Source organism: Patella vulgata, chromosome 9 (assembly GCF_932274485.2).
Source record: "Patella vulgata chromosome 9, xgPatVulg1.2, whole genome shotgun sequence".
Lineage (NCBI taxonomy): Eukaryota > Metazoa > Mollusca > Gastropoda > Patellidae > Patella > Patella vulgata.
In genome coordinates, this window is record NC_065887.2 from 27490577 (window position 1) to 27509502 (window position 18926).

The following is an 18926-nucleotide window of genomic DNA, read 5'->3' on the forward strand; positions in this document are numbered from 1 at the left end:
GTACTTCCATAAATCTATGTCAAATTTACTAAAACTAAAATAATTTCTGCTCACTCCATTGTGTGTACATCCTAAAACTGAAGAGTGCAGTTTTGACTGAATTTATTAGCAGATGAGACTTCAAGAAGCATTTGTCTAATGATGTGCACTATGATTGTTTAAGTCCTACTCAGTTTAATTGACTGCCCTTTTTTCATAATCTTGTGGTTAGAAGGTTAGAACACTAAGTGTAATAGTAAAACTTGCCCAGCAGATATTAAGGAAGTAAAATTGTTGAAAATAAATCTCCTGGACAAGATAATGAGTATATTGTGTTTGTGACCAATACCCATTAATTTAGGAATAATCCATAACATTAAAGTTTTTCTTTATTTAAATTGTAGGCCAGCCAAGCAGTAAGCAATTATTATTTGTTAACTGTGTTCAAATTCTATATTCTACTTTACATTTTTAGATGTCTTTTAATCTTTTTAGTTGCTTGTATAAAGTGTTGATCACTTGAAAAATACTTGTAGCTAGTTCACTAATTTTTCTATTTCTGTTATTTGTTATGAACTTTATAAAATGTGTTTTTCTTGGTTGTAGTTGCTTTTTGACAAATTAATATGACATAATTTTTTAAAGGGGGTCAATGGGGTTATTAAAAAGCAATAAAATAGAAGCAGTGATATCCAACCATTGTAGACGACAAGTTGTTAAATTTATTATTAGATAATGTGAAAATTCTGACAATATTCACTGTAGCTGGCATTGTTGATGCCTTATTTTCTAAAAGAGATCTGCTTTTGTACAGATTGTGAAAGATGTGAAATCTACAGCTATGAAAAGGAATCTGAAGAAATACTAAGGACAATTAGAAAAAAATTTTACAAACTGTTTTGTTATTACGATCAAATTATTCTGTAGATAAATTGTCGGGTGAAATTGTTTGTAGGATTGATTAGGTGTTGCTGTCTGATTGTTATTCATAGAATCTAATAATAAGTACCAAAACCAATTTATTTAGATAAGAGAATTAATCTACAAATCGCACCATTCTTCGATTTGAGCTTTTACTAAGTACAATATTCTACCCCCAATCCTATTTATGTATATAGTTATTTATTTTTATCAACAAAATAATGCTTTATTATGGTATCCACTTTTCTATCCAAATAGGAAAGTTTTTCTAATTTTGTTTCTTTTGTTTCAAAATTCTTCAAAATAAACATGCTCAGATTAGAAATTAATGTACTGGTAAATTTGAAATTTGGATGGTTTCTGATATAAATTTTAAAATATATATTTACTGTCTATGAAGGGTGGACCTCGACTTGCTAACTTACTTGCAAAACAACATTCTATTTCCTGAAAAATCTGTTAATTGATTGCTTTCTAACATTTATTTTTATATGCCCACATGGAAATGTGGTAGTATATTGCCGTCGCCCCCCCCATCCGTAATAGGTACATACATACGTCAATTTCATCTAGAGTTATGACCCTTGTTTTACTTTGTTAAACTTGTGAACATTCGAATGACAAAACTTATCACCTGATCTGTATGAAATTAATATGCATTATTTGAATTAGTAAACCGAAAAAGCCTGTCTAATTTCAACAATTTCTGTAAATTACTTCCAGAGTTTAGGCCTCTGTTTCAGTTTGTAGAACCTTGTGGACCCTCAAATGAAAAAAATTATAATCTGATCTGTATGAAATTGTCTTGTAAATGCCCCCAATTATCCACAAAAGAATAAATATGTGACAACCCTTGTTGTCCACTTGGACGATTTAGCTGCTGTGGGCGTACGTTTCATTGCCTGGCAACCTATCGTTACATTTTATTGTATATTATTTATATAGTAAATATAGATTTTTAATTAAAGGGACATGTACTCTTACTATTAAATGGATTGATTGCTTTCCTTAGGCCCTTGTTCTTGAAATAATAATACCCAAGAATACAAGTCCCTGTTCAAGTATCATCTATATCAGGGTGTTGTCATCATATTTTTGTCATTTGATTGGTTTTTCAGTTATTTTGTTCCACTCAGATTAGTCTAGAATTTTTCTTTAAAAAATACAATTTTAGTATTATTTTAATTTATAAATCAATTTCTTGCGTGTCAATAAATATAACTGTATTTAATGTTGTTTACGGTAAAGTAGGTTACATTAAATAGTCAATCAATCAAAATGAGAAAATATGACTGAAAAAGGGCCCTGATATATATATTTGAAATGTAATTGAATAAAACATGAGGATATTGGTGGCATAAAATTTATGCTTCAAGTTCATGGTTTATTAAGAATTAATTTGTTTAGATATGTAGTTCACTGTGTAGATATGATATAGTCATGTATCAATATTGTAATGTTAAATTTCACTGGTGTTTGAAATTTTTGTTTTACTACCCCAGTGATCTATATATAAATGTCAGTGATTGACATTTGGGATGAGTTACAGACTGAAAATAATATAGGCCACTGTTTTAAAAACAGCTGTCTATATATTATTATAATGGTTGCTTTTTATAAGCCCATATGGAAATGTGGTCGTATATTGTCGTCCGCCCGCAATGTCTTGTGAACCCTCTACATTTATCATCCGTTTGTTTTCAAATTTATGTGTTGTTTTCATTCGTCAGATGAAGAAGTCTGAAATTTTTATATGCATTATCTAAATTATTAAAACAGAGAAGCCTATCGAATTTCAACAATTCCTTTTAATAACGTCTTGGGTTTCCATTAATGAGTTATGGCCCTTATTTTACTTTGTGATGAAATTTATATGCGTTATTTAAATTATCGAATTTCAATCTTTTCCATTATTTAGTTGCTTTATTTAAACAATATTTTTATTCAGGCTATCTAAATGGGAATGTGGAACAGGCTTAACCTATATAAAACCCCTCTCCCTGAATAATGTTTATACACATAGTATTAATCCATTATTTACTTGTAAAAGTTGTGACCCCTGTTTCGCTTTTTAGAATGTTCAAACAACAAAAGTTATCTTGCAATTTATATTAAATTGATATCAGTGCAGGCCTGTGTCAGTGTCTTACTAACAGCTTGCATTACCCACAAGAGAATATATATGGGACAACCCTTGTCGACTGCTCAAACGATTTAGCTGAGCACTGTAGGCGTATGATTCATTGACTGGCAACCTAACTATTGCCATGATAAGATGATGGAATTTCAAAAACCATAAATATTTGAGAGATGAGATGGTTTCTTAACATCACAATTTTATTTTTTAAAAATATAACAATAAAATATACCACCAGTGATTTTGTACCTACATGTATTTAAATGCATTCTTGGCAAAAACAACAAAATACCGTGAAACTTGTCTAAACCAACCAACAAGGCTGAAAACACAATGTACAAATTGACATATTAAATCTTTAAAAGTCTACTGTGTTACTTACAGTTTTACTATAATAAGAAATTTTTTGACTGTAGCTTTTGATTCAAGAGTATTTAATAACTGTATGATATATATTTCATCATTGCATGTTAACTTGTTTATTGTTGTGAATGTGATATAATATGCACACTGATTAGAGTAGGTAGTAACATATATTTACACAGCTGTATTTTAACTGAACATTTCTACATGAATTTATTATTAAATTTTAACTGAACATTTCTACATGAATTTATTATTAAATTTTAACTGAACATTTCTACATGAATTTATTATTAAATTCAGAAAACTTCCCTGCGACAGAATTTAAGGTAATATTGACTGGTCTAAATAAATCAAAACAAAAAATCCATGGAAATGTCAAGAATGTCAGTATTGATAGTATTTTAGAAATTAAAGAAACGTCTTCAATATCAGTACATAATTTGTCAGCGGAGACAAACGATTTGGTAATGAAGTCAATTAATCTATGAAAATCAGTTTTCAGATTTGTACAAAGTTTAAATACAGCTGTTTCTGTTGAACAATATTTATTAGCTATATATGGGTATACTTGTTTTCTTTTCTTTCTTTTTTTTTTTGATTCAAATTCAAATGGAAAGTTCTTAAAAAATTAATTACAATTTTTAACTGAACTTATAAAAGGATAAAACATTGGTGAAACTAAAAGAATTTTTTTAAAAAAAAGCAACAAAAAAAGAGACTTAATTTCTAAAAAAAAAAATCAGTTTTTTGTTATTTTGTGTATTATTTCAAATAATTCAAATGGTAAACTTTTAATGAACAATTACCATTAATATATTGTACTAATTGATCTTTTTGTTGTTATTTTTTTTAGCCACCCCACCGTCACAGAGAGTACAGTTTATATTGGGAGAAGAGGAAGATGATGATCACCGAGCCCATGATCTCTTCTGTGAAATGACAGAACTTTTTACTGATGGGGAGAAAATGGAATGGAAGGAAACTGCTAGGTGAAAATGACAGATTAGATTAATATTGGATCATACATAATATTTTAGTTCATCTAATAATATCCATTTTTCCTAGTCTAGATTAAATCCTCTGGTCCTAAATGACATGGGGGAGTTGGATGGCTGAAAGTTAAGCGTGCACATTGTATCATAAATTCTGTCATTGATTCAACTGGTGTGGTTTCGATTCCAAAGTTGTACGTGACAAGGAGTAAGGTCACCTGTCCAACCTTGTGGGTTTTCTCTGGGTCGTCCAGTTTCCGCCCACTGCTAAAGACACCTACACTCAATCAAATTATTGAAATAAAATTGAACCATATGTTAGTCCCAAAATGACCTAATTGTATCGAGTGGACGTTAAACCCCATTTCATTTGTTTTGGATGTTGATTTGTTTTATTGAGGTGACAGTTGGTTATTGTTGAAAATTTGACATCTATAGATAAATGCATTGTTTCAATGAGCGTGCTGTGGACCAGGAACAGAGAATTAATTGTGACGTCTGTCAATTGATTCCATGGAACTAGCATGGCATGCCAAGTTTCACGTCGATCATACTTGAATGTCACCCCCAGGAAGATGAAAAACAACAAGAAGATGGGTAAAGCTTTGGACCCAGCTGCAGGTCCAAAAATGAAATGAAAATTAGTAAACAAAGATACATCAACTTCATTTAAAGATGAACATACATATTTTTACAATTCCTCATGTTAATAATAATTTTATATATGGATATTATAGATGGATTAAGTTTGAAGAAGATGTAGAAGAAGGAGGAGAGAGATGGTCTAAACCTCATGTAGCGACATTATCTCTACATTCACTGTTCGAATTAAGATGTAGTTTATTATCTGGTACAGTTATGTTAGATATGGATGCATATAGTCTTGATCAAGTCATTAGTAAGTAATGAAGAATTGCCATTGTTTTGTCATATAGTCTTAGTCATTCCAGTCAATGTTATCAAGACTTAAGGGCGTTGCCATGTCAAAGATTTGCACCAACTTTCCAACCTATTTCTCGGTGATATATCAGTACCTTTCTCATTTACCTCTAAAAACATAAATAGTCAACAGAAAGAAACATTCACTTCGCCAGATAGGTCAGGATGATTGGTCAAAGAAAGGGTATTTCAGACCTTGGTTGATCTAAAAGTAGTAACCAAAGTTGTTTTGAATGTCACAATGAATATAGTACCTTGATTTTTTACCTTCTGTTTCGGTAGCCTCGTTTTGGTCATTTCCATTATCCAGCTTTTTGACAGATTATTTTTCACAAAATGCACAAAATGAAGTGGCAAAGTCTACTCATTGATATTGTATCCAAATAGTGTTATATGTTACACGAATAAGTTATGATTCACGATTACCTTTTTTGTAAACCAAGGAAAACGATGAAAAAAATCCGAGCTCTACTCCAAACATTTCTAAGGGACAATTTGTGATTATATGAAATAGATTTTATTTCAGGCCAGTTTATATAACGAGCTGTGAAATTTTTTGAGTTTCAGGAATTTTGGTATATTATTGTCACAATGAAAAAAAAATCTCGTCATTTTATAGAGGACTAGCTTAGCTATTTGCAGGCCAAAAATCATTTAATTCTTCATATCAGACAAGACTGAGAATTTTGTGGATTTATGACAAAAATTTACTAGTTTTAAGCTGATTTCAAAATTTAATATGTACCCAAATTAATTGTGAAGTTACCAAAGATCAGACATGGCAACTCCCTTAACTACAAAGAGATAATTAATAGAACTGCGAGGTCATGTCAACAATCAAGATACACCATGAAATATCGAGTTTAGTCACGTCAAATACCTATTAAGGAAAAAAAACCCTGGCCATTTTGAACTCTGAATAAAACCAGAAGTTATACTTTAAGATCAAGGATTTTGTAATTACTTGTTAGTAGAGTTTGGAGTCATTGCAAAGATCAAAGGTCATTGAAAGAATATGGTCAGGTGATAACATGTTATTAAGTGCTTCAAAATTCGAAAAACTTCAAAGTGGAACCAGAAGTAAACAAAATCGAAATTCCCCTATTTCCTTCAAGAGAAGTCATCGAGATATGATCAATCTAAGATCATTTTTTGACCTATCCGTAAACACTTCCAGTTTGTCAAAATTGACCCAATTTATATTTAATAAATATGATGGAAGAATGTTTGTGCAATTCTGACTGAAATGCACAAAAAAAAACCTATTTAGTGCACAGGTGCTTGTAACATAGAAAATCCTTTTCAGAATTAACACTGAACTGAGGCTAAGTATATTCTGCCTAAATTCAGAGGCGAATGACTGATCTGAAACAGCTATCAGTAGAAGAATACAACAAGTGGAGAAACACAGATTTTATACTTACCTTGTCTATTTCTCTTTAATTTTCTCGAAAATAGCTGCTGTGTAGGCATGATGCTTTGTTGCCCTGCAACCTATCTTCATGTCGCATATAGTGTAATTATAATATTTTTGGGGGGTAAATTACTTATTGAAAAGAACTTCAAACAATTTTAGATATGGTCTTAGACAACATGGTAGCCTCTAAACAACTGGAAGATAATCTACGAGATCAGTTGCATGAAGTTATCACATTACGTCATCGACATCAAAATGAAAAGAAATATCGAGACAGAGACAAGATGCATTTACCAATAATTCGCTCTCTGGCAGATATCGGTAAAAAATATTCTGAACCTAAAGGACTGGGCGGTCAAGGAGGTTAGTTGACTATTTTTTGATTTAACTAAAATATACATGAAGTATTGGATCACAAAATCAGTATAGTAGACATTGAAACCCAGCATATTATATATTTCCTATATTTACAATATCTATCTAGAGATTATATAAGCTTGTTATTGTTGGATGATAGAGATTATATATCTAATGTTAATTAGTCATACATGTTCGCTTGATGATATTATATAACAATGTTTGAAATGAGAAATAGATAGTTAATGGATTTTATACAGGAGAACATGTAGTGGTCAATGTGTCAATCATTATAATGATTGAAAGTTTAAACTATATTAAAGTTTGGGTTTTAAAATATGCTAAAGAAACACCCAAACATGAACCACTTTCAAATTTACCATCAAATTTACCAGTGGTATTTAATTAAGAAATGGTAATAAAGGAAGATTATGCCATTAAGAATAATTTTAAATATCCTTCCTTCTATATGAATATAAGAAGCTTTGTGTTTAGATTTATTGTTATTTAGAAGCACAAATTATAGTGTTTTAGTAAAATATACGTTCAGTTTTGTACTGTTTTTTCGATTTAATTTTTGTTCTTTCAGATTTCGTTATGTGTGATAGGGCAATTTATAGATCTAGCAACATACTCATTCCGTTTCTTAGTTAAGTAAAACTCCGAAAACAAATTCTGCAAGAAAACACAATATACCATACATGGAAGGTCTTCAAATTGATTTTTTATTTGAATCTGAACAGAATGTTGACAAAATTAAAAGGGAATGACATTTTCCTGACTTAAAAAAAAACAATTGTGCCATTATATTACTTTTATTCCAGCAGATGAACATTCTTTGACCTTGGCAGGTACAGATTCACAGTTATCTCCCTTTGTTTAACTTCATTCTGTATTTTATGCATATATTGGCTTTTTTATCGACTTGCCAAAACGATTTGAATTTAGTGGAAATCTCATGTGACAGTATAGTCGATTTCAAAATACTTCGGTAAGTTCGTTAAATACCACGATTTTTGTGGCTGGACATAGTTGGAAAAAAACCAACATGTGATCGATCACCTGATCAAAATGTCAAATCACACTGGGTGGTGATTTGGCAATTTGTTGTAATCGCTTAGGAAATCGATGAAAAATTCGTTGATCAGGGTAATTGATTTGAAATTTTGAATTAGATGGACATAGAAGATGAAAATTTGATTGAATGCAAATCACTTTGGCTTATCAGTGGTCGATAATAAGCCTTATTTATCAACATTTAGTTTTTATCTGAAAGAATTCTGAAATCTATTGCAGTTCTTCTTAGATTTGATCACAAACTTTTGCTTTGTTTTTATTATTTTTAGTATAGAAGTTATATAAAGCAGAATATTTATAGATTAGGCCTTTCAGTAGATATAAGTTACTACCATCTTCACATTTGCTAAGTATAGAAAGTGCTATGACATATACCTACCACTTGACAGCTATATGCAGCCTGGTTATCTGTATTTAAATATTGACAACAATCGATTGGAATAAAAGTAAACCCAAGCATACACTTTGGTGGTTGCATCCGATCGAAGCCTTGGTTTACAGTTAAACTGTCTTTGTACTGTTTATGCTTGAAATTGTAAAAACATGATGTGTTTCTAGTGTACATTATAGAGAATAGAGTATTAGACACGAAATGCTTTTAAGCTGTCTTTAGAATGATGTTGCCGAGTTCATTACCATTATTGGACAACAGTTAATTTTAATTTGGAATCTTTCTCTGCTTTTTTAGTCTATCTAATAAATTCATTTGCTTTTTACTGGTAGATTTCAGGTTTCAGTTCTTCAGATAAAACATTGTAGCTTTGAACTGTTTTTTTATTTGAAGTTTTTGTTTGAAACAGCAGTATTATCTTAATCATGAATGATAGCAGCCATATTTAGCATTAGATGTGTGCTTCCTCTATATAGACTGTTGTTTTAACCATAATTATATATGATTCATGACTCGTTATCACCACGTTTAAAAGGCATGAATTCTGAATATCATTTTTGGTATATCCCTGGGCCAAATCATATCCATTTCCTAATTGTGGAAGATTTGACAAGATACCTACTGTGTTGAAACATGCATGTGAACATCACTAACAAGCATCTAGCCAATCAAAATGACCATTTTTATTTGATCTGCGTGATGGAAATCTTGGAAAAGCTACCACAGGAATGAATGTATATGACTTGTCCAGAGATATTCGATGTTAGCATTTGTAAGCGTATAATATTAATGTTAAACACTAACACCAAGTTCATTAAAAAGCACAAGTCCGTCTCCATCAAGCTGTGCCATATTACCAAACTCTATCAATATGTTTAGAGATGATTTGAGAGAATCAGTGTTGTTAAGCACTAGTGAGCTAGATTCATCAAAGTTGTGTATTGGTAGGCTGTAGATGTCATTACATCATTCATCATGTATTTTCTAATCATGACACTACACTAGACTGCTGAATCCTCAATCTGTGATGTTATCAGAAGATGTTTGTACAGTAAGAATGAACTTGTGTGAATGTGTTCCATTAATTACAGAGATGCCAACTATTCCAATATTGGCAAAATCATTTTGATATTACTTCCAAACTATTCCAAACTGCTAATTGATGTAAACGAAATTGTCTTGATATTACGATGACCCTGAGTGCATACATAAGAAACAGATAATCATAAACACATTTTATTACCACTTTCTGGGTACATAAAGCATTTTTAATAAAGTTATGTGCTATTTGAACTCTACTTTTTTCCGATATTATTACGTACATGGCATTTTAATGCACTCCACTTTTTTTCGGGGAAATGGGATCGGACGGCTTCATTACTATATATTCAATGTTAGCATCTCTGTATATATTACTGGTATTTGTTGTCTCCTAGCTTTTGGAGAAACTGAGGACTATTAGAATGGGTTTGTTTGTCTGTTACACAGTAACTATGCTTCTAATGCAGATAGAATGTTCAAGCAAAGATGAGCAATTTGAGTTCCCATTTCTTTGGGAAACATGGATAGCTTTGATACTAATTGAGAGTGATGAAACTTAGTACATAGTTACATTACATTGATACCTTGACTAAATATTTTCTGCTCAGGTTTTTGGTTGATAATTTTGAACACTATAAATATGGAAATGATTTTATGGGTTTTCATCAATTTATTTTTGGATTGAGATGGGGGACATCATCCTCATTGTCGGATGTCGGCTTCTTTAAATAAATATGATGCAAAAGATTGTAGTCTATTTACAATGGGTATATATAGTAATGTCTTTTAAAATGCGAACACAGAACCATGCAATGCTGTGACCTCAAATAAACCATCTTCCCAAAGTACGATTTGTAATATCAACAAAAAGATACTCAATCAGCTGGTACACACGAATATGTGTTTGCTTGAATCTGAATTCCTGTTAGGAAATTCAACGGAAACATATTGATATACAGGCTATAATCATATTAATTATGAATGATTTCTCTCATTCTCGTTTCTATCGTTAAAAGAATGGATTTATTTGAGCTGTAATTATCTTAATGATATGTTTCAGATGACACTTGTCATTCCAATAATAGACATATTGCTACACTACAAGATGCAATATACCAGTTACAAAGCAATGTTTATTAGATATGACAGGCTTCTTATCTGATATTTCTGCTTATACTTATTTCAAAATGAAAGCATGCATGGTTTTGGTTCAATTGTAGAAGCATTGAGTTAAGATGTAGAGTGGAAAGCTGTTGATTTTGTAGCATGGGATGAACTGTGAACAGTCTTATAGATTTACCGAAATTTATACACCTTAATTATAATTAGCATATTTTTTAAATCCCCATTTTCTAAAATGAATATGATCGACCTACAGCAGACTGTACAAATTAGTACACAGGTAGAAAAGACATGATTAGTGTTAGAGAATACCGGTAATATAGTCAAGGGACGATTATACCACTATTGTGTGTTTAGTTGACAATTAATGATAAATTTATGATTGTAGAACAGTGTTAGAATCTTATCAGTGACGAGTATATGTCCACTGTTTTCCTCTATTTGGGCACCCTTGTATTGTCCATGTGTCATAAGAATTTTCTAGAACAAAGCCGCTCCCGCTGTATTATAGTCATACACATTGATCATAAACACAATTGGCCAAAATACAATTTGGTCAACCCAGCAGCAAATATTGGTTTAGCTGAAATTTACCATTGATAATTTACCATTGATAATTTACTTTTGTTTTATTGATTATATAATAAATTTCAATTTGAGTACATTTAAGTATCGGTTAAACCGTAAAAATTAGATAATGTTTGAAAAATGCAAATGACAATTAACGGGTATCAAATTTTAATTACGTATGTATCCAGTTACAAATATAGCTGAAATATCAAAAGTTCATGAATGGAATTTTAAGCGATCTTTGACAATGCATTTAGAGATATCTAGGAGATAAGTACACATAAGTACATGAAAGAAGAATCACAATGCTGTCAGAATGTAATATTTTGAGTTGAATAGACAAGAACTTAGTGTATTGGACATGTAATGCAATTCAGTACAATCTTCTCATATTATTATTAGTCATGATGATGTTTCTCAGTCTATAATGATCCTTTATTTAGTTTTGCTTATTACTTTTTTAAATATATAGCCTTAGTTATTAAGAAATTCATGTAGACAGTAGAACTAAAATTTGTAGGGTGTAAGTAAGCTGTGAACTTTTAATGAAATAAATTCATTTTTTATGCAACATGTGCCTCACCACAATAATACAGTTTCTTAAAGAATTTTTTGGTGGATATTAGCATACCGGTACCATATTAAGGGCATTGAGCAGTCTAAGATACACATTAACTTTTCAACACTAATCTTATTAAGACTTTGCATACTTGTTTCATGTGTAAAATGACCCAGATGACCGTTAAAATTTTTTTTTTTTTGGTCCATAAGTAAGTACATGTATAATAGATAGACTGAATGTTTTTCCAGATTTAATAGTACAATAGTCGTTTTAAAGCAAAGCATTATTTTTATCATGTTTGTAGTTTTTGTCTGTCTTCGAAAGCACAATTCTCTTTCAATATAGCAGTATTCGAGTAACTGAGGTAAGATAACAAACAGGCTTTAAGATTTTTATTTTATTTTATTTATTTTAGTTGAAGATCGTCTTGGAGCCAAGAGTTCCCCAAATTTCCAAAGTATTGCTCGAAACAACAGTGGTATACACGTGCCAGAAAATGGTGGATTAAACACGAGTGCGTCATTTACTGGAGGAAGTGTCCTCGGAGATATTCCAGAAAATGCATCCCATAAAGTGAGTCATGATCCCTTAATGAAGGTATGTTTTGTTTTTTAAGGGTGTTATGCACACATACATATCTATCTATAAAGGCTTTAATCCAGCTTGTTTAATCCAAGGTAACTACTCTCTTTATTAGACTTTATTAGAGTTTAGATCTGAATATATTCATACATAAAGATAACAACTTCATTTAAAGATTAAAAACTTCTTGTTTAACCAAACTTCTATGAATTAACTTTTATTTTTTAAAACAATAAAGAAACATGTTAGGTTTACTTGAGGTTCTAAGGATGTAAATAAAAATTTGATGTTATAATAATGTGCACACAGCATTAATTTTGATAAGAAAAAAAGGATGTTTAGGCCCATTATAGTTATCATTCAATAACTTTGTAAAGTATTTGAACTCTATATTGTGTTGCATAAGATCTTGTCTAATGTTCTCGAAACACCACATGATGCATAGCACTAATTTAATTTGACATAAGGGTATATTTTCTTTGTTTTATATGGCTATTTCTATAACAATATATTATTAGGGTTAAATTGTCTTGACTTATTTAAAGATACTGTGTTATGAACAGATTCCATCTTCTATTTTCAAAAATGATGAGACTACTCTTGTTTTCAATAATTTAGCTTTTGCTGGCTGTTAATGTTGTATTTGATTACTCTTTTTTTATTCAAACATCTTTTAAATGGTTTATATTTTGATCTTTTATCTGTTTTTTTCTTTCTTTTGGTAAAATTACCAGCAGTCACACTCATGTGATCATTAGGGGACTAGGAATGCATGTTAATAATTTTAGTCTATAATAAGACCTTCATTGTTCCATGTAACAAAAGGCATGGTATGATCTTGATTATATTTAATTAAAGTGATACAAACAAAAGACTCAATATACCTTTAATTTATGAATTAGATTACCTAAGTGTAGTGAATTTACAAATGTAGCCTACATGTCATATCTTATATTTTCTGAAATACTCAACATATTCTGTTTAATACATCTATGGTGTATGGAATCATATATGGTGGACTCTGTCAATTCCGACATTGCACGGTATCGATACAATATGCCGATTTACACAGCATGTCGGAATACTCATTTGCCTCAATACCAGAAGTAATATTGGGCCTTTACTAAGGATTTGTTTAGTTTTGCAAGCGATATATAGTTATCTTCGTCGTTAGAAGATACACCAACCGGAATAAATAGCACTTGTCGTCCAAGCCGTACGTGCCCTTAAACCACTCGTGCGTCAGTCTGTTGATGTCTTCAAGCTTAACATTCGAGTACAATCGTTTCTTACTGCTGTTCAAGTTATCGGCAAACTTCTGTTTAAATTCATCTTTTCGCTTTAAAATGTTGGATACTGTAGTACGGCCAATTGAATACTTAACGACTAATTCCTTCTGTGTAGGTCGCGGAACTTTCTCAAGATCTGCTATAATTTGCTGCTTGACATCCAATGTCAAATCCGTACGGGCACACTTTGCACGACGATCACACATTATGAACGCAAAATTTTAAAGAAAGATAGTGATTCTTCATCTCTCAAATTCATATATAACGTCACTGTCTTTGACATGTGGAACTCAAATACCAAGTGCTCTTACAAGAGATTATAAAATTATCAAGGTAATCAACAGAGACCTACACATGGTTTATGCTCACATATAATTAATTGGTGATTGCATATCGGTTAATACCCACTGATTGAAGACCAGATAATCCAATGTTAATTGAACGCAAATCGTGTGACGGGACCGCTGATTGATGTTGTAATTTGGAATATTCAGAATCCGGACTACTAAAAACTTGCTTGGTTGAAGTAATAAGGAAATAAATCGGGACATGAAAATGATGACAGATTTCACAGAGTGCCGTAGTATTCAGATGTCGGAAGTGACAGAGTTCACTGTAGGTTACTACTAATAACATTACTAAAATAGGCATTTAAAGAAATATGACCCTATATTCTGCACACTATGGATTACAAATTACCATTTTGCTTGTACTCTAAAACTCCATTTATTTATCCAAAATTATATCTCACTTCCCATTTCTATAAACTTGTGCACCAACAAAAAAAGATAATGTATCTTTTATGTGCTCTGACATATTTAATATTTAAGAATTTTAAAGAGAAAATTGCTTTTGAATCAAAGATTCATATTGACATTTTACGCGTATGTAGACAAACCAGCAAACTTTAATTTTGCTTGTGGGTCTGTTCATTTTGCATTATATGTAGCATGTACGAATACTGATATCAGTCGTTTGTATAGTTGAACTGCTGGCTATAGTATTAGAGTTACCTCCTTCTTGACTAGACATTTGTTATGTTGATCGTCTTCACATTACACACTGTGTGCACTATAATTTAATTCTGTTTTGATGGAAGAAGATATATTTGATAATACTCTTGTCAACATACTTAAATATTTTTCAAGCACACTTAGGCCCCTGTACGGGGTTTCGATATATTTTTCACATTAATTTTATGTCGGGTTTAATGTTTACTCTTTCCAATTGACAACCCTTGTTGACACCTCCCCAGTTCACAAATGTTAGTTTTAGAGTACAAGCAAAATTGTGATTAAAGACTTTTATTATTTATTACTTAAATGTCACGTGTGATGTGTCTTCTCAGTAGAATTGTCTCCTGGGTTCTGTTAGTGTATGTGTGATACAGTTCTACACATACTAATATAAGATACCACTATTAGTATGACTAATGATATTACCATCCACGGTGGGCAGGCACTCCTTTTTTCCGGGGGTTAAAATACAAACAATATCCATAAAACCACAAGCCTTCCTGCAAAGCACACATCTATCCAAAATGTATCATTTCCAATAAGTAATTCTTGTTACTGGTCTCCTTTTAAAACCAATAATTAAACTAATGGCACATATAAAGCTAGTATCTGGGTTTATAATCTTACAAATAAAGATAAAATTCAGAAACAGTGATTATGTGATGTTAATCACTGCAAATGTATGTCTTTGTGGCCCGATTTTTAAAAAATTATAGATTGTTTTTATTTACTTAATAAATTTTCTCTGTAAATGTAATATGAATTAATTAATTGGATACAAGTTCATTAAATTTAGACCCAATGCACTACCTCTGTTTAAAGCAGAGAATGAAGTAATGAAAACAAATAAGTCTTTTAAATTATTTACTTTCAGAATCTTCATTTTATGAAGAAAATTCCTCCAGGTGCTGAAGCATCTAACATAATGGTTGGAGAGATGGATTGTTTAAATCATCAAATTGTAGCATTTGTCCGTCTGTCAAGAGCTGTATTATTGGGGGATTTGACCGAAGTTCCAGTTCCTTCCAGGTTTCTCTTTTTACTCCTGGGTCCCACAGGAAATCAAAATCGATTCCATGAAATTGGACGATCTATTGCCACTCTTATGTCTGATGAGGTAAGTATCTACTATTGCTGAATATTGCACTTTAAATTCATTATTCTGCTTGTTGTATAGCAATATATACCAATATTAAAACTGTAATTTTTTATTGTTTTATCAATGTAATGTGAATTGTTTCATTCTAAAGAATGTTCAGAAATGAACAAACTTGATTTGATGTAACAACTAGGTCTTACATACCCTGCATCAATCTGAACGACAGACTCACCCTACCTGCAGAGAAGTGACTCTGACACAGTGAATAGCCATGATATCCATATGACGTTATCTAAACGTCACAGGTCATGAGGTCACATCAACAAACAAATGTAAACACCATCATTATGATCATTATCAACATTACAAGACACAATGTTACCTTGTAAACGATAGCCTTCTTGCAGCCTTTATGACTGTATAATCCGTACAGAACGTATTATCGCTTCTTACAATGATTTTTCACAAAAATAACACCATCTACAACTCTAGATTTGACGTCGGCATATTGGCACTATTTTGTGCTTCGGTCGTGTCTATTTCAGATATACACAATCAATTCTGTTAATGTTTTTGGCGTGGGGATTGACTAAAAGTTAATTTGTTTCAGTTCTAAACAAAAATTTAAAACTTTAACGCAATTTTAAAAAAATAGCCAAATTATGGCTGGGATTACTGAGCAAAATGGCCATTCACTGTATACGTGCGAAAAAAAAGCCAGCTTCCATTTAATTTTCGTACGTTAGTTACGTACGACCCTGCATCAGTGTATGTATGAACAGGAATCAAATAAACTGTATTTTACTTTAAAAGCACAAAAGAAACCTGAAGACACATTTACTAAAATGTTGCAACTTTTTAAAATTCCTCTTTTCAGACAAAAATATTTTAAATGTCCCCAATTTTAAACCTTTTAATGGTATGGTTTTTAGACGGCATTTATCTTGTTAATAAAGTTAATCTAAATTGTATAGTCTTGTTTTTTAGACCCAAATGTTGTCTTCTTTTTATCAATGTCTGGAGATTTTGTTCTTATCTTGATTAGAAAATAGATGATACTACGTTCTTATAAAGCATGCTATTAAACTTAATTAAAGCAATATTTTTTTGTCTTTTAGTGGCATCTTTCACTATGTTATTTTTCTTGAGAATATCTTTCTTTTTTTAACAGATATTCCACGATGTGGCATACCATGCAAGAAATCGAGAAGATTTATTGGCTGGTATTGATGAATTTTTAGATCAGGTTACAGTATTGCCCCCTGGTGAGTGGGATCCAAGCATAAGAATAGAACCACCAAAAAGTGTTCCTTCTCAGGTAAATGAATATATTTATTGAAATATATTTACTAGATTAGGAATAAAATTAAACAATATGGTTTAGAATGTTTTAGGAAGTCCAGATTTGGTTTATCTTTTTGGAGAATCATAAATTTTAACAGTAGCAGCTTTTCAACAAATACTTATATTATTTCTTCTAATTTATGAATGTATGTTATAGGAAGGAAGAAAGCAAGCAAATGCAACCCGTCCTCTACCAAATGGTAAAGCTGTTGTTGAAGATGAAGGAGAAGAAGAAAGGGATTTAACTCTTACCAGAACTGGCAGGTAATGAAAATGATGATAAATTTTGAAATCGGTGGAATTACTAGCTATGAAATTGAAATATCTTACTAAATTACACCTCAATTTTTATCCTAGTAGTCTTTTTCTGTTAAAAACAAGTTTTGTTTCCTAAAACTGTCAAATTTCTAGGACAGATTATCAAGTCTTACTCTCGTAGCTGTATAACAATGCTTGGAAAATTTGTTTAGTGAGATAATTTGTAGTTTATACATCACCTGAATATGTCTATACGCCCACATTTTTTATGTTGATGTATTATGCCATCATCCCTGTCTGTCCGTCCAGACATCCGTCCACAATTTGTTACCGATTTTGACGAAACTTGAAATATAGGTCTATCTCCCAAAGATCTTGGTTCCTTTCGATATTGGCATGTATCGGCCCATAACTTCATGGATTACGGCCCCTGCACCCACATTGAAATGTGGTTGTATATTGTCGTCGCCTCGTCCTTCCGTCTGTCGGTCCAGCGTCCACCTCGAGAGGCTACAGTTAATATCCGATTAACTTTAAATTTACACACAGTGTTAAAGGTCATGAAACGAAGAATCCTATTGATTTTCAGCGATTTCTGATAATTACTGCCAGAGTTATGGCCCTTGATCACTTCAAAAAGTCTTGTGGACGCTCTAGAGGCTAAAGTTATCGTCTGTTTGACTTCAGATCGAGGCACAGAGTTTAAGGTCTTGAGACGAACAAGTATATTGATTTTCAATGAATTTTGATAACTTGAACAGCTAAATCCATGATATTAAATGTTTCGTATATTAAATTTTAGCATGGGGCAGAACTTTATAAAAACCAAACAAATTATAATGGTTTTCTGATAATTACTTAATGAGTGGTTACTCTTAATCAGATTTTAATGTATTATATAAGTGTTTCATGACTGACAAAAGATAAAATGTGTTGACAGCCTGGACGACTTAGCTGCTGTGGGCGTATGTTTCGTTGTCTGGCAACATATCTTTACCTTTGAAATGCATGTTTATAACCCAAAGATCTTGGTTCCTTTGGATATTCACGTATATTGGATTGTAACTTCCTGAATTATGGCCCCTGATTGTACGAAAAATTGCGTTTTTAGCTTGTCCCTTTAGAGGTCACAATTATTATCCAATTTAAAAAAATGTTCGAATATATCACTGTTGCACCGTAATGTCAGTTGAATTCGAATTTCGTGAAAATCAGACCAAAACTGATGGACAAAATGGCCGGCCCTCGTATGCAAATGGTGTAAAAATATGGTATATCAAGGTTGTGGACCATTTAGAGGTCACAGTTTTGATCTGATTTAGATTAAACTTGAAATGAAAGTTTATAACCCAAAGATCTTGGTTCCTTTCGATATCCGTACATACGCATATCGGATCGTAACTTTCTGAATTAGGACCCTTGGTTGTATTCGAAAAATAAAGTTTTTAGCTTGTGGTCCCTCTAGAG

General features: G+C 31.6%; 1 protein-coding gene across 6 annotated transcripts in view; it reads left to right on the forward strand.

The window, feature by feature from the left end:
• The window catches only part of LOC126832429 (sodium bicarbonate cotransporter 3), a 72884-nt gene that overhangs the window by 35265 nt on the left and 18693 nt on the right, over positions 1-18926 (forward strand). For 4 of the 6 annotated variants that reach the window (XM_050563188.2, XM_056103118.1, XM_056103121.1 and 1 more), the window contains 8 exons: positions 4257-4392; positions 5133-5293; positions 6911-7114; positions 7933-7959; positions 12287-12468; positions 15633-15875; positions 17029-17175; positions 17359-17465. In XM_050563188.2, coding sequence (XP_050419145.1) covers positions 4257-4392; positions 5133-5293; positions 6911-7114; positions 7933-7959; positions 12287-12468; positions 15633-15875; positions 17029-17175; positions 17359-17465 — 1207 coding nt within the window. Of the gene's footprint in view, positions 1-383; positions 396-4256; positions 4393-5132; positions 5294-6910; positions 7115-7932; positions 7960-12286; positions 12469-15632; positions 15876-17028; positions 17176-17358; positions 17466-18926 lie in introns of all 6 variants that reach the window. The other 2 variants (XM_056103117.1, XM_056103120.1) reach the window with 1 other exon arrangement.